This window comes from Pundamilia nyererei, unplaced genomic scaffold (assembly GCF_000239375.1).
Source record: "Pundamilia nyererei isolate P.nyererei 1_Seehausen unplaced genomic scaffold, PunNye1.0 scaffold00002, whole genome shotgun sequence".
NCBI classification, from domain to species: Eukaryota; Metazoa; Chordata; class Actinopteri; order Cichliformes; family Cichlidae; genus Pundamilia; species Pundamilia nyererei.
In genome coordinates this window covers 2,459,448-2,482,180 of record NW_005187403.1, presented here as the reverse complement: position 1 = coordinate 2,482,180, position 22,733 = coordinate 2,459,448, and the positions used below count along the sequence as shown (strand labels likewise).

The 22,733-nt window shown below is 41.2% G+C and overlaps 1 protein-coding gene across 5 annotated transcripts; it reads left to right on the top strand.

Annotated features, from left to right (window-relative positions):
- Nucleotides 1-2,085: 2,085 nt before the first annotated feature.
- pik3r1 (phosphoinositide-3-kinase, regulatory subunit 1 (alpha)) lies at nt 2,086-22,733 on the top strand. Of its 5 annotated transcripts, none has more exons than XM_005720136.2 (15): nt 2,086-2,341; nt 3,374-4,007; nt 12,380-12,472; nt 12,562-12,636; nt 12,838-12,969; nt 13,641-13,842; nt 14,154-14,236; nt 18,536-18,737; nt 18,833-19,013; nt 19,117-19,242; nt 19,327-19,469; nt 19,559-19,735; nt 19,850-19,924; nt 20,011-20,181; nt 20,331-22,733. In XM_005720136.2, the coding sequence occupies exons 2-15, from the start codon at nt 3,668-3,670 to the stop codon at nt 20,518-20,520; spliced, it is 2,190 nt and encodes a 729-aa protein (XP_005720193.1). In that variant the 5' UTR covers nt 2,086-2,341; nt 3,374-3,667; the 3' UTR covers nt 20,521-22,733. The 5 variants fall into 5 exon arrangements, with proteins under 5 accessions (XP_005720193.1, XP_013765118.1, XP_013765117.1 ...); XM_013909664.1 differs by having other exon boundaries at nt 2,096-2,134; XM_013909663.1 differs by having other exon boundaries at nt 2,104-2,138.

Sequence of the window (22,733 nt, the reverse complement as noted above, 5' to 3'; positions counted from 1 at the left end):
CAGCATTTGTTTTCATTCAAAGGCTTTATGGCTTTAATACCTGGTGGGCCGGTCTCTAGTCAAAATGCCTGAGCCGATTTTTTTATCCCAGTCCAGCCCTGGTAAAGTGACTACTTGGACCTTGAGTACAAAATGAGCAAAGTTTCTCTCATATATTTTTAACTGTTCAAAGGATACAATATAAATGCAAAATATTCAAAGCAGAACCGATCAGGTTCACAATAATTACCTAGTATTCAGTATCCATTTAAAGAGCAGGTTGTCATGAATAATAAAGAGGGTTTGTATTCCGAGCTTCTGAGCTTTGCATAAAGGGAAAACAGTCCCTAAAAAGCGGAAAAGATCAACAGTGGGTCAAACTAGATGCAAATGATGATAGTGATGATAAGCTGGAAAAAGATAAGCTTTTGTTTTATGCTGGTTGTAACAAATGGCTGCCACTCCCTGATCCTGAGCTTCTTCCTGTTTAAAGAGAGTTTTTCTTTCCCACTGTCACCAAGTGTTTGCTCATAGGGGGTCATCTGATTGTTGGGGTTTTCTATACATTATTGTTACATCTTTACAATATGAAACGCTTTAAGGCAAATTTTGTTGTTGTAATTTGATATTGTACAAATAAAACTAAATTGAACTGAATTAAAAGTTGAACTGAAAACAAATGAAATATCAGCAGTTTGTAATGACAGGCAAATATTCCCTGTGAAAAAGGAAACACGAGTTTAAACAAGTTTAAAGGCTTAAATTCTAACTATGTCTTTACTAAAACATGGTTGCTAAATTTACACTACCACTTGCTTTTTGTGGCAGTGAAGAACATATAATGAATAACTACTCATTCGGAGCAAACACCACTTGGCATGTTTGTGTGATATTCTGCTGCATAAACAAGCCAATAAGCCATAAGGCATTTATGGGAACCATGAAATCCACATTTGCATGGTTTACTCTTAATTTTTCTTTTGGGAAAATATCAACAAGTTCCGGTCCAGCAAATGTGCTATGGCAGAGGTGTAGTTTGGTTATCTGCAGGGGGAGCAGATGGGTCACCAGAGCCTGACTATTTAATCAGGGGATGAGGTGTGGTGCTGGCACAGTGAGGGATTATATGGTCTGGTGGTTCAAATATTCATTTCTGTCATCTGCAGCAGAAATATAAAACCCATCTTTAATATTCAGTGGACACAGGTTAGTTACTTTTGCATTGAAAAGGAAGAAAGCTACATTTCCTGTTAGTGTTGTAATAGTGGACTGAAATTTTGTACTTTTAAAGCTTGTTTTTGCATGTTAATATGACTCAAGGAAAGATGTCAAAAAGATGTCAATCAGCAGCTTGAAGTTCCGAGTTACTGTTAGTTTCAACACCATCAACTCCTGATTTCTACACTACTTCCTCTTTTCTGAGTGGTCATGGCCCCTGATGTCTGTGTGACAGTGGAAACACTTACAGGCACCTAGCCCTGCACAAAGCTGCTTACAGTCTCTTTTTAGCGCAATCGGGACAGTAGGGTTTATGCTTGATAAGGGATTTCTTTCCCTGTCATAATTAGGCCACCCACATTCACAACCATGTGTTTCTAATGGTGACTGAGATTATGGGACCTTCCATTCTGAGGAGATATCATGATTTATAGAAACAAAAAAGTGAAACTATGGTGACGAAACACCAAGTTCAACTCTACCATATACCAATTATATCTTTCAGTGGATTTCAGTTTTCAGGTTCAAGATGTGGATTAAAAAATAAGCCAATAAAGAATATGGCCAGCCCAATATATTTTTGCTCTTTTATGCTTTAGTTTCACACTGTTTTAGTGTGTATGATTTAAAATCATACAGCTCTGGAAAAAATATGCTAGATGTTTAATTTCACCAGCCAACAGAACATAGGTAACGGTAGGACTGCGTGCAAAAGTTATGTAATTTCCACAGGTGTTTCAAGTTGCAAGAGTACACGGAGAGGGGAGTGCCCACCACAACAGGAATACGATTGGATAGATTATGAGGCGTTTTTGATTGACAGTAAGATGGACCAATGAGATGCCGCTCTGTGCTTGCCCCCTTGTTGGCCGTAGAGGCGACGTTCAAGGGAACATTTGTTCTGGATGGTGAAGCTGTTCCGTCACGTCGGCAGGGTGTAGGTCGTAACATTTTGTTCTTCTCATTAAATCGGATTTAAAGTCGAGCCGAGAGTTTTTCTTTTTCAACTGTGCGCGTAAGAGATCCACCAACGGCTGCAATTAAATCTTCGCACACGGCAGATCTAAAGCTTAATAACGAATTGGAAGTGTTTTAGTGTGGAAGAAACAGGGCTCGTTGCATTCGTCTGCGGATCCGTGTACGAGTAAGTTATTGCTCTCCAGTGTTTTTAACCTCGCTACAAAGAATTTATTTCTTATGAAGTTACAATTAAAGCGTGTTCTTGTTAAGTACTTACATTTTGTTGAGTTATTTAAAACTACTTAAAGCGACTCATCATCATCCTCTGTTTAACATGCACTCCTTTTTTTCATTGAAGTTTATTTTTTTTTTCCAATTCCCTGTTCTGCTAACTTTTTCGTTACAACTCTAACCATGCTAATAGCCTAAGCTATCTGATTCTGGTTTTAAATAGAGACGTTTAGTAAACCCTTATCCTGTTTTCCTCTAGCTGATAGCTAATTAGGTGGTGGTTTAGTTTAGCAGCAGGCTGATGTTGGCTAGCTAACTTAGCTGACTACTCCCCCGACATTTTTGCAGCGGCTGTAAAGTTGCACCGCAGGGCTGTAAAGCCGCCAGCAGAATAAACTGGACCCATACATACGTTTTTAAACGCACAAATTCGCTCCCTGCGCGTTTTAAAACTCTAAACCTATGAATAAGGGTGATGTTTATTTATATAACTCTGTCGGCATTAGAATAAAGCTGTCAAGTATAATGCTAACGCTAGCCCACTATATGTTGGCAGGGCAGCAGAGAAGTCGATTTCAGTGTGCCAGAAACTGTAAATGTTCCAATAAAACTACACTGTCATCAATATGGAGTCTGCTCTTCAGTAAATTATTTACTTTTTAATAGTTATTTTGTTGGCAGCTGATTTAAGAAAAAAAAATACTGAGTGGGTCAGTGATGGCACACATTAAAACTGTTGCAGACATGATTTGGAAGCCATGTGACAAAGTAGGGCCACAAATGCATTATGGCGTATCATTATAAAAGTGTACATTTTAAATGTATTTACTGTATACTGTGGGCCTACTGTGAGAAGTTGCAGACTTCTACAGTATTTATATTGTAAAATCTTGGCATAACCCATTTCATTCACATTGGGCATTGTAAGGAGCCCATCATAGTCTTGTGCTGCCTGTTGTAAATGCTCTTTCCTCTCATCTTACAGGTCTGGGCAGCATTATCAAGATCACGGCTGCAGGCCATTTACTGATGGGTACATACTGCGAGGCAACACACCAAGAGAGCTGCAAATTATTCGCGAGAGACGGGAACTGTGAAAGAATGAAGACAAGCTAGAGACTGTTTTCACTGTAAAATCATAAATTGTAGCTTTGTTGGAACAACAGCCATTTTAACCAGCAAATGAGTAGCTGGGCTTAAGTTACTCAGAAAAAAACCCCTTAAAAATAACAAGACTGGTTCAGACTCATCTTTACAAGTGAACATTAAACACACAAACATGAGTGCTGAAGGGTATCAGTACAGAGCACTTTATGATTATAAAAAAGAGAGGGAGGAGGACATTGATCTGCATGTTGGGGATATATTGTTGGTAAGCAAAGGAGAGCTGGTGGCTCTTGGGGTCACCGATGGCCTGGAGCAGCGGCCAGATGAGATTGGCTGGTTGCCAGGCTTTAACGAGACCACTCAGGAAAAAGGGGACTTTCCTGGCACCTATGTAGAGTACATTGGGAAGAAATGGATCTCTCCCCCTACACCCAAGCCAAGGCCCCTGAGACCCTTACCTGTAGCTCCAGCCTCCTCCTTCAAGTCAGAGATGGACTCGGACTCAGAACAAGGTGAGTTTAAACAAGAGCTGTTAAACCATGTTTATTGGTATCAAATTCATGGGTGTTCTCCTTTATCTCAAAGTTCTGAAGGTTTTTTTTTTTCCCTGGATTACCAGCATAATACACGGCAGTGTGATCTCTGTACGAAAAAGGGGACAAATGCATGAGCTATCTGTATAACTTGCTAGTTTAAGCTACAACAGTTTTCATAATCTGTCTTAACATTATTATTAATTGTGACAATTTGAATGTATTAAAATCCTGAGGGTGTAAACTGATGTTAGCAATATTAAACCCCCCCCCCAAAAAAAACCCCCAAAACTTATGTCGCTTTGTGCATTCTCTGGTAGTCCACTGACACAGACAACTAGTTAAGTGTTAAAGTAAAACCTTAGCAAGTCAGAGTTGTGAATCTGTTATCAGCAGGATGCTGATGCTGCAAAACAGGGTTTTGTTTAACAACTCTGCCTGGTGCGGTACAGCTGCACTGAATGTGAACCATGCTCAGTCCCAGAGGACACGGGCTCTGGTGTTTATGCTGGATATAGTACACCAGAGCATTTTCTGCAAGCCATATGTTACCAGCCGAGATCATCCATTTTTGTCCTCAAACTGCATCTTAAAGGAATGCAATTCTCGTACCAGTGTGGAGAAGCCTGTGTAGCTCAATGTATACACTGGTAGCAGGGGGGCAGTTAAGCTAGCTCAAGCAAAATTGATCGATTGTGTCATCATTTAAACTATAATTTGCTTAAAAAAAAAAGTAATGTAACCAATAATTTTCTGGTCTTTTTTTTTTAAACACCTTGTTAAATCTGTAAAAATATCAATCACATATTACTAACACAGAATATCTAAGTTATAGCTGAAATATTTTGGTGGTGGGGGGGGGGAGGTGTCCATATTATTATTATTATTATTTTTTTTTAATTTAAATTTTTTTTTGGTGGGTAAAAAAAAAAATTCTTTCGAGATGTTTGCAGTTCAAAATGACCCTTTGAAATGTGAGTCAGTGTTACAGCTCAGGCCGCAACTATGAACTGCAGTTAAAACTCGTCTTTTTAAAGACTCTGTGGCTTGTTAATGTGCACTTGAAGCTTTTTGCTCACCTAAAGAGCAGCTGTAGTCGCCAGGTTTCTAGTTTTTAGGCCATTTGTGGTGCTGTTGTGAAATTCTTTGCTGTGGTCTACAGTGCGAATGAGGAGCTGTTTTTTGTTTTGTTTTTTTTGTTTTGTTTTGTTGTTAAAAAAGGGGCATATGTTGAATGGATGTGTTGTGGTTGAGTGGCAGCACTGCCAAGTGTGAATGTAGCACTGAGAGAAGAAAAGTTGCTGTGTCCTGGGTGGTGGTGTGGGGGGGGAGAAAGGGCCCAGAGTTGTGGGTGAAAGGGGAAGAGAGTCCCTGTGCTAGTTTCAGGATGGGTGCATGAGGATCAGGGCTGAAGTGGAGCTGGGGGCTTGGCAGCGGGGCTGCAGCTGGGATTGGGGTAGGTTGCAGGCTTTGGGAGGAGCTTGGGATCTGCATGCTCAAGGGGGCTTTGAAGAGGGTCTTCTGCTCGGAGTGTTTGTGATTTATTGCCCACCACCAAGGGATCCTGCTCCCTTCCTCCTACTCCAGATTTTTTTTTTCTCCTTCTTCCTCCTTTTTTTTTCCCTTTTTTTTTTTTTTTTTTTTTTTTTAATGTTTTGATAGCTCCTACCATCAGCTCTGGTCCCAGGAAAAGGGTGGAGAATGGAGGGCTTGGAAAGGGGCCTCTCCTCCCTTAGCCACAGGGGGGGTTTACATGAGTGCAGCAGATGTGGAGAGGGAAAGAGAGAGACTAAAGGGCTGGGCTGGGAAACTATTAGTCCTCATTCCAGCATTCAGCCTTTCTTTAAAAAAAAAACATTAAAGTGTTGCTCCTTTTACTAGGCCTCTCAGTTAACTGAATATACATGTGTGGTGCTGCCAAGCAGAAGAACTTGGAAAGCAAATAACCAGCTCAGAGTTCAATTTGCTTATTTGATTTAATTTAAAAAATCCACAGTTGGTTCCCAAACTGAAATTCTCCAAGTTTAAAAACTTCTCACACTTTTCACGTCTAGTATGTTGCTTTTAATGGTGAAAAAAAAAGTAATTGAGGTGGAATTTCGAATAAGCTAACTGAGTCATAGTACTAAAAGAAAAAAATACAAGCAGCTACTTTTAGTCTGTAGCCAATTGTGTAATTCCTGATGCCCAACAAGCACGTTGCATGTTAAATTTGTTTAGACAGCGACTATGTTATGGCCTAATATTAACCTCTGTGTTTTCAGTTCAGTGTTTTCAGTGTGTAATTACTTTATTTTTCTGCTCCCATCTGTTGGCCAGCATCAGCATTTTTTTTTCCCCTCTTTTCCCAAAACGTTAGATAAGTATGAATAACCGGTTGTTGCTCTGCACGCTATCACTAGGTACAGCCTACACGCTCGGTCTTGTTTAAGGATATATTTGATGGCATCAGGCTGTGTTCCCCTGCTTGTCTGAGCCTTATCAGTATGTTTGAAGTTTTCATGTGCACAACATTATAGTACGCAGTATTTATCCAAAAAAAAAATGCAGTGAAATGTTTTATAGCTTTCTGCTAAATATGCCTCCTGGTGTGTATGCAGACTTTTTTGGTTACCAAAAAATGAAATGTGGATTTTATAACTAGTAATGGATGTACTTAATGGAGCATCTGTGCTGGCTACTGGAAGGCTGAGTGCAGCCTGTACAGAGGAGACGTTTCAGGGAGAGCACTCTGCATAGCTGGAGTTTGAGATAATGCAGCTCTCCTTCTCGGGGCCTCTTTAGCACTCAGGCTGACATCTGCTGGATTGAATACACTTTCTGTTGGTAGTGTCATTTTTTTTTTTTTTTTTTTTCCCCCCCCTGCTAAGAGCTCACTTTTCTCTTAAATTATACATGTAATGGCTTTGGCGTAGGTTTCAAATTGGTATACTCTTTTCATTTGTCCAGAGCACAGTCACAGTTCGTTAAATCCATCCAAGTCAGCAGCAGAATAAGCACAGCAGAAGTTTATCGTGTGATAGTTTGCTCTGATGTAGTGTTCCTCTGTGGGACTAAAGGCAGCTGGGGCCAGGAATTTGGTAGTCGGGGGTACGTACAGACTGCATAGTGGACTGATTTGTACCTTTGTGATGAATCTGTATTGTGCTAAGTGCTGATTGCTGTATCTCGACGCACAATACAGCTATACAACAAATGGGTGGATGATGAATAGCACCCTAGCGATTGCTCTGTGCTGTCATTGTTATGAGTGGACAAGCTGCTGGCAAAAGGAAATGTATTTGACTTTTGTACTAGGTGGAATATTAGTATGTTTAGAAGCTGTTGAGAGGAGAGGGGGAAAAAAAGCTTTAGTCAGAGGTGAGAAGCGTGTCATTGACAAATTCAGTGCCTGTGAATCTCAGACTTGAGCTGGATTTAAATATATTATGACTTGTCATAGTTTCCAGAATGGGGAGGGGAGCCTTGTCACATGCAGTGTGTTTAAAGCAGCCCACGTGACAAAGGAAATTTGCATTCACATCATTAAATTGCAGATATAATAAAATTTAGTTTTGACTGTCCTTAAAGAAAGGACAGTTTTTTTTTGTTTGTTTTAGCATCCCGATTCAAACCTAAGATGACGAAGTTGTTTTTCCTCTCACATTTTTAGTTTTTCCATTTGTTATCAGTTTACTTTTGAGCAGTCCCTTCATTTTTCATTTTAAAGTTTAGTCTGTATTAACCAGCTACCCTTTCCCATCTAGTGTTCATCAAATTTTTTTTTTTCTTGTAGCCTTCTCCATGGGTGGTTTGTATTGTAAACTGATATGATGCAGAGACAAATAATGTAGTAGCTTCAATAAGTGTTTGCATTTAATTTTTCCTCTGGTCGGTTTAAAATGTAAAATTAAGAGGAACTTTAACCATTGCTTAAAACTGTTAAACTGCTTTAAATAACAGTGACACGTGTGTGTGTGTGTGTGTGTGGGGGGGGGGTGACCTGTTCTTAATCTGTGTGGATGTGCCAGACATGACAATTTTTTTTTTTCCCCTTCTGTCTGCCTCAGAGAATGTCAGACTGAGGTTATAGACACTACAGTTAAGGGGACAACTCTACTGCTGCTCAGTATATGACAGGGAAAAAGACTAGGACTCAAAAAATAACAGATTCATTAAAAAAAAATTGTGTGTTTAAGCAAGTGAGACTTGTGTGCATCAAAGTGTGCATAACTGTTTCATTGCATGAGGCCGTTCAGAGGCTGAAGTCTGAATTGCCAAATCTTCTTTACGGGAGTCGGAGCATGTCTGCTAGCAGGATTAAGAAATGGAGCAAGCAAATAAGGCAGGGAGGAGCAGACAGACTCTGTGCAATTAAACAAAGGTGAGATTGGAGAGTAACACAATTTCATTGGTGCCAGGAAAGATGTGTGTGTGGTGTGCGGGCAGCTCTTGTGCACTGGAGATGTTGCATTGCATTAAGGAGTGGACACAATAAATCATCTCCTCCATTCAGTTATATCTGTCCTGGAAGTTTGTTTGCATTGTTTTGCATCAAAAGTCCTGGTCACTTCTGTTAAGGCAAGAATTGCTATATTTGTGTTTTCCCTCCTGTGCCTCTTAATGTGTTATCAGAAAAAGAGCCTTTGCAGTTGCATATCTCAAAACTATTGCGGTTAAGCAGCCATCATGATATGCCCCACTTTCATACTATTAGAGGTGCAAGGCTAAGATGATCTCTTCTTGGAAATGCTCAAGCCCAACTTGGTGAAGTTCTTGAATAAGTCATTTGCCAACCAACAAAAATAATTTGATTATGATTGTTATGGTCCCTGGTGACATTTGGCTTTTTGCATCAGAACAAACAAAAATAAAAAGTTTTAGTCCTGTTTTGATTTGACCTTTTGATAACTTAAATATATTCTCAAATTAAATAATATACTTTAGCTGTGGTTTTAATAAATCCGTGCACTATTACAAGCTAGTTCACATTGAAAGTGGCTAATCTTTGAATGAAGACACTGTTTAATCATCCTCTTCTACTTTACAATTTAAAGTGAGGCAGTAGTGCAGGTTGTACAATTGTGCTCAAGCCACTTAAAGTTATCAGATTTGGAGTTGGTTTATTTTAATTTGATGTGAGAGGCTTCATTGGTTCTTAAATTTGATCTCACATTGGGGAAACTGGCTGCTTGCATTACTTTTGCGATTCACTGATGCTCTGTGCTTCATAGGGTTAATTGCCAAGCTGTAGCAACAGTCTCCTCATTGGCTGTTACTTTGCTTTTGCACTTCATCTTCCAGCCTGCAGGAGGAGACATTGCCTGCCCTTTTTCCTAATTCAGCTCAGGGCTTCACTATTCAGCACAGTCATGCTCAGACATGTTAGTGCTGCCCATGCCAACAGAAAATCCAGAGAATTTGGCATTGCAAAGGTTTTAGGTTTTGGTAATACTATAAACTAGCTGCACCTAGTCTTACTAAATGCTACTGTAGAGACAAACAACTTTGAAATTTTTTTTGTACATTTTGCACAATTTTTACTTTAAAATGTGTTAGGTGGTGATCTATCACCAATGTGCTTTGGCTAGACCTTTTTTCCAGACGAGAAGAAATGGCTTAATAGGCTTAAAACGTTGGTTGCCTGAGCAGGCCTTCTAAATTTATCCAAAGTGAGCGCTATCTTTAGTGCACTGGTAGTGCCCCAGCTCTGTTCTGCCCACAGTCCTTTCGGCTCAGACGTGCCGTTTGAGCCGGACAGATTGTTCCCCACACCACAGCAGAACCAGTGGCAGCTGCATCGACTTCCTCAACCTGCGGTTGTCTAACTGACTACTGACGGGCTGAGGCCTTGGGGGATATCATGAGGTCTGCCAAACATGCAGACGTGTAGAGGCACGTCCAAGGGGCCTCTGTCTCCATACCCTAGTTACCACAGAAACCAGCTTCTATTCAAGTCTTGGAGAGAGTCTGAGGAAGTGTAGCCTGTCAGCTGTTGTAAATGGAGCAAAATGCCAGCACATTGTGTTAATAGTGGCGTAATGCTACTGTAAAACATAGAGGGCCCTGTTTGTTTAATAGAATTAAAATTACCTTTCCAGAGAGAGTTGGAGATTCAGTTTGCATAAGCTGCAGTAAGGAGTTTTGCAGAACCTGCATTCACCTTGTGCCATTATCACAGTTAGGTATACCTATGTGCAGTAGAAAAGAAATGGATAACTTTTACTGTAGCTAATTTTTACTTATTACCAATTTTTACAAAGTTTTTCTAGAATTAATTTGCCTTCCATGAACACATCAATTATAGGTTTCTTCTTCTTTCTTTTCCTTTCCCCTTTATGTTTCTGTGGTTTGGCCTGTATGGGCACGTTGAGCCTTGATCTCATGCCAAGGCATCTCAGAAATCATCACTGATACCTTGTAGCATTTCCGCCATATTTCTTCGGCTACTTGATACAATTCCATTGGTGCCGAAACTATCACATTGTCGACAGTACCAAGAAGCAACTCTATATCCTTCCTGACCCGTGTCCCTCAGAGGCTGACTGTGGTAGGAATAAATAGGCTGGAGGATCACTTGGAAGATTCTCCTTGTTTTTTGGTTTGTTTCCAAGCTGTGCAGAAGTACGAGCAGCTGTTTGTATATCAATGTATTAATCATTTTCAAGTGTTGAGTGTTTTTTAATCTAAGTGAATGTGTGAAAATTTGCTTGTTCCTTACACATATTTGTGATTTATTGTTTAAAAATTCCAGGCATCGTGCTTTTTGAACATTGTGACAACGGGTGGGTCGGTGTTCTAAATTTAACTTCAGGTTGTGAATTTGGTTTCTCAGAAAACCTTTTGGCTGTAGAAGGAAGATCGTGTTGGATATCTTGTCTGGGAGAAAGATTACATTTCCAAGGTGTGTGATGGCTGCACTGCATGTCTCGATCTCTATTTCAGGAAACTTTGCAAAGTCTGAGATGGAACACCAACTTCTGAGAAACCTTCCTCCCCCCTCCATTCCCTTTCAGTTTGTATTTCCAATAACATCTTCCAGATGACCAGTTGTCCAAAGTGGATTTTTGTGTGTTCTCTGGTTTGAAAGGCTTTACTAATACATGTACTTGACACACAACAAGGCAGCCTGGGTCCTGCCCTAGCCAGAGAATGTGGTTCAGAATTTATTATTTAACTGACTGAACCCTCTTTCATGCAAAAGGGTAGCTTTTCAATAACCCCTATGCGTCTATGTATTAGCCACACCAGTACTTGGCCTTTAATGCCTGATTCAAAAAAGTAATCACTTTTAGGTGGAAAGAAAAAATAATGTTAAGAGAAAGGGTCCCATTCATAGTTTTGCAGCATTTTGAAACTGCAGACCTGATGTTGAACAGTTGAGCCTTTCAGGAAAAAAGCCTTTTCAAAATATGCCTTGGCGAAGATTTTATTTAGATTTGCCAACTCCCCTCCTGCTTTCATGTCCACACCTGGGTGCAAAGTTCTGAAGGAAAAATAAGTAAAAAAAAAAAATAAAAAAATCAGACCTGGCTTACCTCATATCACAGGATATTTGCTTAGTTCCTTGGTCTGCCAAACCTTAACTTCAGTGCTCAGTACCTCCTGTTGAAACAGCCTTTTATAAATACTCACATTTTACTTTTGAAGCCACTTCATTGGTCTTGTACCTGCTTCCTTTGAAGTTCTGAGGAGTCAAGAATCTAATGAGTCTTTGCTGGTTCAGATGAATGGCAGCCCCTTACCATTTAAGGTCACATGAACAGTCATCACAGGATTAACTGTATTTAACTGACTGGCCAGTTGATATCTTTATTTGGTTACACATAAACTATAGATACTTTTTTGATCTTACAAAGGGAATTCGTTGTGGTACAGTAGCATAAGAGTAAAAAAAATGGAACAATCTCCAAAAAGTGTAACTAAATTCTGCTGTGTGGGACTCCGTTTTGAAAGTAAAACCAGCCATTGTCAGCACTCACCTCGAAGAAATGAGCTTAGTGAAATCCCCTTAAAGCCGTGTCTGTTTTGCAAACAGCCAACAGCATAGGGCAACTGATTGTCTTGGTCGTGATTGTGTTGTTGTTTGATTTGGAAAGCATAGGTTGGATGTAGAAACATTTTCTCTTCTTGCTTTGCTGGCTTTTGTGTTTTGGGAAGGGCAGGGGTGCTAAAATGGAATTATTCAACTGTTATTAGCAAATTGTGTGGTGCCAGCATATTTATTGGACTGATTAAATTTGGTTCACAGGTATGACGCTGGATTTGTACTAAGCCTTGGTGGGAGGATTTTCACTCCGTTTACACAAACTGAAATTGCTTGTTTTATTTATTTAAAAAATATTTTATTTTATTTTTTTAATGATCTTTAGGTTTCTTCTTGCCCGACTTGACGGAGCAGTTTTCCCTTCCAGAGATTGCTCCACCCATTTTGATCAAACTGCTTGAAGCAATTGAGAGGAAAGGTGAGCTTGACTGAATCAATTTCATATTTTTGTTGGCATTTATTTGGCATGTTATGTTTCTACAGTATGTTTTGTTAATTATTTTGTAGGTCTGGATAACCCCACATTATATAGAACATTTACTGCTGGTGCTGGACTTGAAGTCAGGCAGTATTTTGATTGTGGTAAGTAGCTCTTTTTATCATGTGTTTTATAAGCCTATATGAAGAGGAAGTCTGAGTGGAAAAAATGAGTGGGGTGCATAAAAAAAGGTTTCTACGTGTGTGCATAAGAGTCTGTTGGCCCAGAAGAGTCTGTGCTATAGTTAAACCTAACTTTACTGAAGTGAGTTCAAGCGTGCGTCTTTGTGCCGTTCTGCATTTCAGACCCCCCATCTGCAGACTTGGATCACCTGGAGCTTCCAGTCCTGTGTGACGGTCTGCGTAGGTACTTGCAGGATCTTCCCCAACCCATCATCCCCACTGCAATATATGCTCAGATGGTTCACAGTGCTAAAGGTGAGAACAGCAGGTTCCCTCACAGTTTCAGTGGTCATTTGTTGACTGTACAGGTTGGCCTAAAGAGAAGTGCTGACGTAATGTACTCGTGCCCTGCTGCTGAACATCATGTACTCATGAACACTAAACCACAAGACCTCATCAGTACCCATTGTGTCTGAGGACTTCTTTTTTTCTTTGTTTTTTGTTTGTGTAAAATTAGCTTTTATTTTCTAAAACATCTATGGGTCCTTTAAGAAAATAAGAAATAGAAATCTATGTATTTATTTCTAATTGTGTATTTTAGCACATTTCCTTAACCTTAGTCTTGCTGTCTGTTGCAAGCAGAGGGGAAAAGAAGAAATTCTCAGTGTTATGCCGCGCTGCATTCTCTTGCTGTCACATGGCCAGAAACAGGATATCTGCGGTTAATAGGAACTAAAACAAGCCTGAAAGTTTATCTCTAGCATCTCTGAGCAGCCAATCACCTGCCAGTGTACCTTATGCTCATTGTCAACCACACAGTGTCTCTGCGGTTTCCAAGTCTTTATTGCACATGACTCCTTTTTCCATTTCTTTACTGTGTAAAGAGAGCTTTCATTTTGTGCTGCTTTTCAACTGCAGAAGACTTTAAAGTAGGGCACTTTATCTCCTGTCTTCCTGAACGTTTTGGCTATTCTCATCTTCAACAGAGGTGGTGAATCCTGAGGAATGTGCCCAGCTACTACGTCGCTTTGCCAGCGCCCCAGGCCGGCCTCCCCAGTACTGGCTGACTCTCCACTGTCTGCTAAGGCATTTTGCTAGAGTGTGCCAAAACGCTTCCAAGAACCTGCTCAGTGCCAGATCGCTGGGCGAGATCTTCAGCCCTGTGTTTTTCAGACAACAGGCCACCAGGTGGGTATTGGGAGTGTAAGGCTTATGCTGCATATTTTGGTTTGTAAAAGATAGGCACTCAGTCAGCAGACAGATAAGCATGCAGGCTTAGTCAAGAAATGGCAAGACACGCACTGCAGTGCATCACACATTCATGTGTTTTAGCTGTACACGGATGTAGGTTGGAGCTTTTCTGCTTACCAGCTGTGCGGCACAATTAAAGTAGCTAAGCCTGAATTGCTATCTGATTGAAAACCGCACAGAGCAGCAGTGACTGTCACCTTGGCTCTGAAACAAACTTTGTTTACCTTGCTTTTTTGTCCCCCTCACAGTTGTGAACCCAGTCTGGATTCTCACATCAAGATCATTGAGGTTCTGGTGACCAGTGAGTGGAGTGACAGTCAAGCTGCACCAGGTAACTGACTGCTGTATTTTCGCTCGATTTTTCACCCATCACAAAACTACTGCTGTTCCTACTACTGTGGGTGCTCAGGGCATGAAAGTAAACGGTTAAAAAAAATGCATTCAGTTAAAAAGGAAAAGTAGATGGAAAGGATGTTGTGCGTTGTATTACTGATCTAACTGAAAGCTGTAAGGAACTTGTGCAGGATTTACATTGAAAGGAGAACATAAATTTGCTCTGCATTGACTGTGCACAGCACTGACTGAGACCTGAGCTATTAATAGCTTGAAGAGGAGGGTCGAGACTTAGTGCTGCTGCAGTTGTAGGGAACCACAAAGTACCCAGTGATTGGAAAGTTACTCATATTATGGCGCTAAAGCGAGTTGATTTTTTTTTTAGCATGTGCTTATTAGTAGAAACAAGTGTTCTTAGTTGAGTCTTTGTGGAGTGGTTTGAATTAGGTCTGCTCAGTTTGTAAAGCATGAAAAGTTTTCTTTCTGAACTAGCATATTTCCATGTTGCAGATGAATGATTTTTTTTTTTTTTTTTATATGCAATGAAATGGTATTATGTATTATGTAAAAGGTTCTCACTGGAATTTAATGACTACAAAGTAGCAACTTGTGTTAGAACAGTATTTCTCTGTCTAGCTTTATTTTTGTCAGCCTCATGAATATGAACATTGGGGAATTTGCATGTGATGTAAAATCTTCAGTAAGATTCTGGGTGGTTCTTGGAGCACATTTTTATTTTTTTTTTCGTCTCTCCTCTGGCTTTTGCTGTTATGTAGCATGTGCCTCCAACGGTATAGATGACAGATTCGTGCAAGTCTGATTTTGTTCATGTTACTGCAGTGGACTGCATACAGACAAAGCTGGTCTGGTGATTTGAGACAGCAGAGCATTGCATGGCAGTTCTGTTTTTACAGCTCTAGTTGGGAGCGGTGTCATTGGCAGGCCCAGCACTGACTGTGGCTGCTTAAACTTTTTATTACCTGTTAGGACTATTTATAACGCTCCTGTGCATGGTCTGCTCTCAGCTGTCAGTGATTTGCACCTGCAGGGAGCTCTTTGGCTGTAGGCTTGATGGATGGCTGACTGAATGGTCGGGCAGGCAAGAGAGAAACCCTGAAATGCTTTTTGTTGGTTCTGCACATACCCATAAAGACTGTACCCAGTGTAACACATGGCAATGTTTAGTCGGGCCAGACTGGTTTCAGTCACCTGTCTAATGCAAATAGTACGGGTAAATAACCTAATTTCTAAACACACATGTACGGAACATGCATGCATTTCTGTGAATGACCTGTATGCGCGCGCGCGTGTGTGTGTGTGTGTGTGTCCCTCCCAGTTACTGCGTTCCTATTTTAAGTAAGCGACAAAAGGCCCACTTAGATTTGGTTGGCTGGAAAGTCGGCCTGCTCCACAGAGCACTTCTTGTTAACTCAGGGCTGCTTGTAGTTCTAGGGCCACTTGCCTCCCCCTTCAGTGGATGTCCACATGTCCTCCCTGTCTCAAAGTGCTCAACTCAGCAAATATTTGAAACTTTGCAAGTTAATCATAAGACTGCCCCCCTCCTTCCCCACCCCCACCCCCAAGCCTCCGCCTTTACAAACAGAAAGAGGGAGTGACCAAAGAGCATAGAGAGACACACAAACCAACGCAGCTGGCACAAGTGGCTGCTTTCAGAACAGGCTGCATCGACACTGGAGCGGCTCCTGCTAATCATTAACTTTGTGACTACACGTGAGCAGGCCTCCGCCTCACAGGGCTCAGAAAGGGAAAGACAGAGACTCAGCCCTTTACCGCACCTTCAGCAGGAACTGAGCAGTCAGTCAGTGAGACAGTCGCATGCGGCACCTGCTTCACGTCGAGCGGATTACCTGGATTTCATTAAGAGGCACACAAAGCCGTGACCTTTTAAGAATTAAAACAGACCACGTCCATGTACTCACTGGTCTAAACTATGAAATGGAGCTTTACAGAAGGACTTGAAACTAACTCTGTTGGATTTACTTTATTGTTTTGGAATAAAAGAGAAGCTGCAAAGAAGAGAGAACTGATTCCTCGAGACATGCACAACTTGCAACGTAAGTTTGATGTTTCAGGTCTTGTCTTATAAAGGTGTCAAAAGTGGAACATTGTGTGTTCTGCTGCGTTTGCCTTCAGGCTATAACGAAATGGGCCTCGTGCGTAAGATTAAGACACAAATGTCACAGCTTAGAAAAGACAGAACAGGAATAATAGGTTTGTTTTAGTAAGACTTCAATCTTTGCTAGCAGCAAACTTGCCTCGGGCAACTGCTCATGCTTATGAGTTATGGGCCATACTTGGAGAGTGCGCATGAACCTTATTAAGATCAGACAAAAGAGGCTCTTGAACATTTAAGTAGTTTAAAGCTATGGTGGACAATGGCTAGTTGATGTTAAAGTCTTTTTAAATCCACTGTTGTATTTTTTTTTCTATCAAAGTGCGGTGGAACAGGTTTGTTCACTTAGGTCTTACTCAAACATTAAAACCTGTTCTTTTTTTCCTCATTTGTAGTTGATGTGAACTATATAACTTAAGCGTCTAAAATTTCCACCAACTGTCCCTCAATTGAACTAAGGACAACGATTGCTTTCACTTGAATCTTCTACCTTTACCAAGAACTGGGGCTATTTTAATTTCACTCAGGAAATCAAGGGAGCTATCCCTGTCGTGCTGAGCGTCACGCTGTGGGATTATAGACGTATTTTGGAGCTCTGGGTGCCGCTGACCGGGCCAGGCATTATAATTTAGCTGCGTACGTGCTGCTGCAGCAGAGTAGGCTTTACGAGTGCCAGCAGTGGGATGGACTAAATGTCCGCACGACACTCGCGGGGAGGAGGGGCCGAGTAACCTGCAGGGGAGCAAGTGGACAAGCTGAACAGAGAGCGAGAGGATGACAGAGGAGAAGCATGGAACAGGGAGCAGGTCCTTTCTCTCTCCTCTGCTAGCAGAGAGATGCGGCGCGTTTGCTTTCGCAGATGGATGCACACCGGGACGCAGTGCTGGTTGATGCAGAGACGCAGTCGTTTCAGTTATCTATTTAGAGTTCTAAAAAGGCGACACTTTTACAATGACCTCATCGCTCACAGGAAATGAAAGATGCAGGAGCGGTTGGTGACAGACCCCCTGTGTGATTGGCTGTGGTAAGTGATGTAACACGTTACTGAGCAAGCTGCCCTTAATGGCTTTTCAAGTACGTGTTTAAGTGGCTGTAATAAAGTATTTGTGTGGAGCAGAGGCGAGATTGGATCAGCGCAAGTTGTCTGTCTGTGGAGGTGTTTGGCTCTGGTTTTAGAAGCCTGGTTTCTTCACACGAGTTAGAAATTTCTAGTAATCTGGAGACAAAGTGTGATCAGGTTGGAAGGCAGGCGGTATGCAGAGAAGCGCTGTGGTCGGATTGGTAGGTTGCATTTGCGCAGAATGGAAACATTTGAAATCTATGTCACGGTTGTAGCTTTGTGCACAGTGCTTGTGGTTTCAGCGTGCAAAGTTCTGCAAGGTCCATTGCAGCAGGAGGGTTGTGAATGCCGTGGCAGCGAACAACAGCAGTGCAGATTTGTGGGGTTTAAAAATAGCCGACTGCCTTATCTCTGCTACTGGTAGCTTCACGGTGAGCTCCAGCTTTAAGAGTTTAATTGATTTACTGATGGTAGAAGAGAATCTGGTTATCCTGCGTTAAAGCGCAGCCTTTCCTGCTGGTAAAGGCTTAAAGGGTCATTAGGATTTCAGTCTGTCCTATTTTACTGTAAAATGTTGTGCAGCCATCTTTTTCTGCTGTTCTCTCTGCATTTTTTTTTCCTGCATGAAAAAGGCTTCACTGCTGCGTTAGGAGCTGGAAATATTTATAGATGGCTCCATTTCTTGAATGAAATTCATTCTCCCTGACTCACGCTTCAGTTCTCCTCCCACTGCCTCACCAATGCTGCCTCTCTGCTGGACATGGGAAGCCTTTTTTTTTTTTTTTTTCCCCTTTCCTCACAACCCAATTCATGGAAAAGGATGCATGCGAACGAGCATGTGTGCCTACGTGCTATCCAGATGAGGGTTCATTCTTTTGAAATATTAAATAAATTCAAAGAGCAATTTTTTTTTGTATTTTTAATTATTTACAAGAAGATTAAGTAAACATTTTAAAGGCAGTGCAAGCGTTCCCCTAAAAATCTGCCTTAAAATGTCCAGATCTCGAGCTCTGAGTCGGCTTTATTTTAACACAAACACTCATAAGCCTAATCGCGTTGTAGTCGATTTATTTACGTTCTGTGTTCTCTGCCTTTTCCTGCAGCTCTACCTCCAAAGCCACCCAAGCCCACATCTGTGATTAACAACGGTATGAACAACAACATGGCGCTACAAGATGCTGAATGGTACTGGGGAGACATCTCAAGGGAGGAGGTCAATGAGAAACTGAGGGACACTGCAGATGGTACGTTTTTGGTGCGGGACGCCTCTACAAAAATGCACGGAGACTACACTCTGACTTTGAGGTAAGTGTCTTGTCCTCTGTTTCCTCAAATTGACTTTTTATCCATTTGTAGTTAGTGACCTGTTGGTTTAACCGCTGCTGCTGTTTCGTCTACAGGAAAGGAGGAAACAACAAGCTTATCAAGATATTCCATCGAGATGGCAAATATGGCTTCTCTGATCCACTAACCTTCAACTCAGTCGTCGAGCTCATCAACCACTATCGCAACGAGTCCCTGGCTCAGTACAACCCCAAGCTAGACGTCAAGCTGCTGTACCCCGTGTCTAAACACCAGCAGGTGAGGTGGCAGCTCAACGCATCCCAGCAGAATTAAAACACCTGCGTGTTTAAAGCAGTTGAACCTCAACTTTTTCTGTATTTGACTGTGACTCTTTCTTCAGGATCAAGTGGTAAAAGAGGACAACATCGAAGCTGTGGGCAGGAAGCTCTGCGAGTACCACCAGCAATACCAAGAAAAGAACAAAGAGTACGACCGTCTCTATGAAGAGTACACCAGAACATCACAAGTGAGTACCACCCCACACCTAGGATCAAGAGTGTTACTGCAGTGTTTGTAGGTCAAGTGCTTAACACTGTGCTTCTGCTCGCAGGAAATCCAAATGAAAAGGACGGCTATAGAGGCTTTCAATGAAACTATCAAAATATTCGAGGAGCAATGCCAAACACAAGAGCGCTACAGCAAGGAGTATATTGAGAAATTCAGGAGAGAAGGCAATGAAAAAGAGATTCAGAGGTAAGAACAGACCACACTTTGTTGTGCATCAGCTGATAACGAAATGCTTGCTCTGCTCAGAACTCATCCTTTTTTTCCTCTCCTTCCAGGATCATGGGAAATTACGAGAAGTTGAAATCGAGGATTAGTGAAATAGTAGACAGCAAGCGCAGGCTGGAAGAAGACTTGAAGAAACAGGCAGCAGACTACAGGGAGATTGACAAGAGGATGAACAGCATCAAGCCTGACCTCATCCAGCTCCGCAAGACCAGAGACCAGTATCTCATGTAAGTGCAATGCCTGAACAGCATCCTGGCTACATCGGAAACTAGTCTTCCCTCTGAGGGAAATCAAAATTGGTCTGTCCTGCTTTCTAATGTCCATGACTTTTCTCTTTGTAGGTGGTTGACCCAGAAGGGAGTCAGGCAGAAAAAACTCAACGAGTGGCTGGGAATCAAGAACGAGAGCACAGAAGAGTAAGTTAGCGAGTGTCAATCATCCACTCGCTGGACAGAAAAATGTGCATTTTTCATGACAACTTATATTTGTTTTGTGTTTTTAGTCAATATTCTATGGTGGACGATGATGAAGACCTTCCTCATCATGATGAGCGCACCTGGAAGCTGGGCAACATCAATCGCTTACAGGCGGAGGCGATCCTCCAGGGCAAGAGAGACGGAACATTCCTGGTTCGAGACAGCAGCAAAGCGGGATGCTACGCCTGCAGTGTGGTGTACGTATCTGGCTGTTACGTAGCAAAGAATTGTAGTTTGTGTTGAAATGTCTTCCTGCTGTTACGGCTTCAGCCACCACTGAATGAACTACTTTTAAAGTTGATGGAGAGCATCACAGCAGGTTGTGACTCCTGTCCTCTCTTTGCAGTGTGGACGGCGAGGTGAAACACTGCGTCATCAACAAGACCCCCACAGGGTACGGCTTCGCTGAACCTTATAACCTGTACAACTCATTAAAAGAACTCGTTCTTCACTACCAGCACACGTCTTTGGTCCAGCACAATGACTCTCTGAATGTGACACTAGCGTACCCTGTGTACGCTCAACAGAGACGATGAGGACCCGGACGTATCCATATTGACGATTAAGGCCCCATGGAAGTTGGAGACATGTTTCGACCACCATGATTAAGGCTTTGATAGCCGGACTCGGACTTGAAGTTGGAGGAAAAGACACAACAAAGCCTGAAACATTTCAGTGACTTTGCCTAAACCATGAGCCTGAGGCGAGTCTGAATGTAGATTTTTTTTTTTTTTTTTCCCTTTCTGCTTTTTGTGGGAGCACAGAATCGAGCGAACACTGCTGAACTCGCCCAGCGGAGGACATTTGAGGCCTTCTCCTTATGGTGCTTGTTTTTGTTTTGTTTTTTCCCCCTGTTCCCAAAAGCTTTACCAGCTGGATTATCAAATCGCAACAGAACTCACCGGCTACAAATTTTGTTTTTCCTTTTTCCCCTTCTTCCCCTGTTGTGTGTGCGCGTGTGTGTGTGTGTGTGTGTGTGAGACTGTCCATGTGACCAAATCTCATAGAATCAGGAAACTCTGTGATATTGGAGGGCTGTGTAACACTTTGCTTGTATTAACTGTTCAGTAGCAGACCATGGATCAGCTGACTAATGTAGCAAAATGGCACTTTTTAAAAAACAAAACAAAGTTTCACAAAAGAAACTCCTATGGACTTTTATTAGAAGAGCAGAGAGGACAAGTACCCACACTCTGCCTTCTCACTGATGAGCATTACAGTGCATACGTAAACTTGATTTGAACTGTGGGCAGGGAGAAACTATGAATGGACTATTCTTTCATGTACATATGTGAAAATGTGCAGTCATGACTCGTACCAAAAAGGATTTGTTCCTCTTTAGTTGTATCCTGATCTGCTATGCAAACCTTTCTCCATTTTTATTTCAGAATTGTTTTATTCTGTTGCAAACCCACAACATAAGCTTGTTTTAGTGCTTGAAAAGTATTTTTTTGTTCCTGTGTAAATATCCAAGAGGATATTTTGTCAAAATGCCAAGATACAGTTTAAAAAATGCTTATGATTTTTAAAGATGATAGAAACATACTTTATTATAAATTACTTTAACAACTGGTATACAGATGAAAGTTTTTTGTTTTTTTTTTTTGCTTCAAACTAATTTTTTCTTCTCAGGCAGAGCCTTTTGAGTATTTGAGCTGCTTTAGTCACAAGTACTATTTCCGACAGAGCTAAGCCTACATGCAGTTCTTTGTTAAAACGGACAAAGAAGGTCAGGCTGATGGGATTGTACGACCCTTATCTACCATCACAGAAACAACAGTATAGATTTATTTTGTTATAAAATATATTTGTTCCCATATGAGAATATATCAAAGCAGACTGGTGTTTTCAACTGGTGGATATTGCTATTAAAGATCAATATGTACACTTACTATTTTTTCTGTATCAGAAAATCACTGTTTACATGGGTGGATCGGCTCATTTCAGACGGTAACATAATATTTCATAACCCCTAAAAGAAGGAAAACAAAGAGCCACGTGCTCTATTCCCACACCCTAAATTTGGCTTTTACAAGTCTACGATACAAGTGCGCCAGACCACGTAAACTATGACGTAAAAAATCACAAACTGTATTGCTCACAATATATTTTGTAACCCTTCAACATGTCATCACAGCTGTCAGGTGAACCCGTTGAACGTATCTGTAGAAAACTAGTTGTAGAGACATTAACAGAATCTGATTTTGATAGTTTTCCCGTTTTTTGTTGGCGTGACAGTTTACTTTAATTCCCATCTTGGACGCAACTTGTTCTCTTGGGAACGGTCTACATGTACAAACCACGGAGGAAAGCTTAGTTTTAATTCACAATTTTCGTTATTTACACACAGACTAGTTTTAACACATTTGACCAAATTACTCATTCACAACTTTAAATGTAACACATTTATAGGAGTTGTCTTTTTTTTTCCTTTTTTCTTCCCCTCCCTTCCTCCAAAGCTGTTAACAGGTGTGTCTCATATTTGACATTTAGATCCTCAGCAGCTGCTGGCATGAACATTTTGATTCCCTTTGTCAATTTTTCTTAAGTCTGACAACGTGCACCATTATTTCTTTACCCCATTTCTGGGTAGTATTGTTGTTTTATTGTTGTCCTTTTTATTTGAAGCTCCTCTTTGGTGTTGGCGTCCCAAAAACGATTGGATTGAGATTGCCAGTGTTCCCCAGTTTTGCTTTGAATCTGTATTGGGCTTTGTTAAAAATGAAATAAAACTCTTCTTTTTACGAAA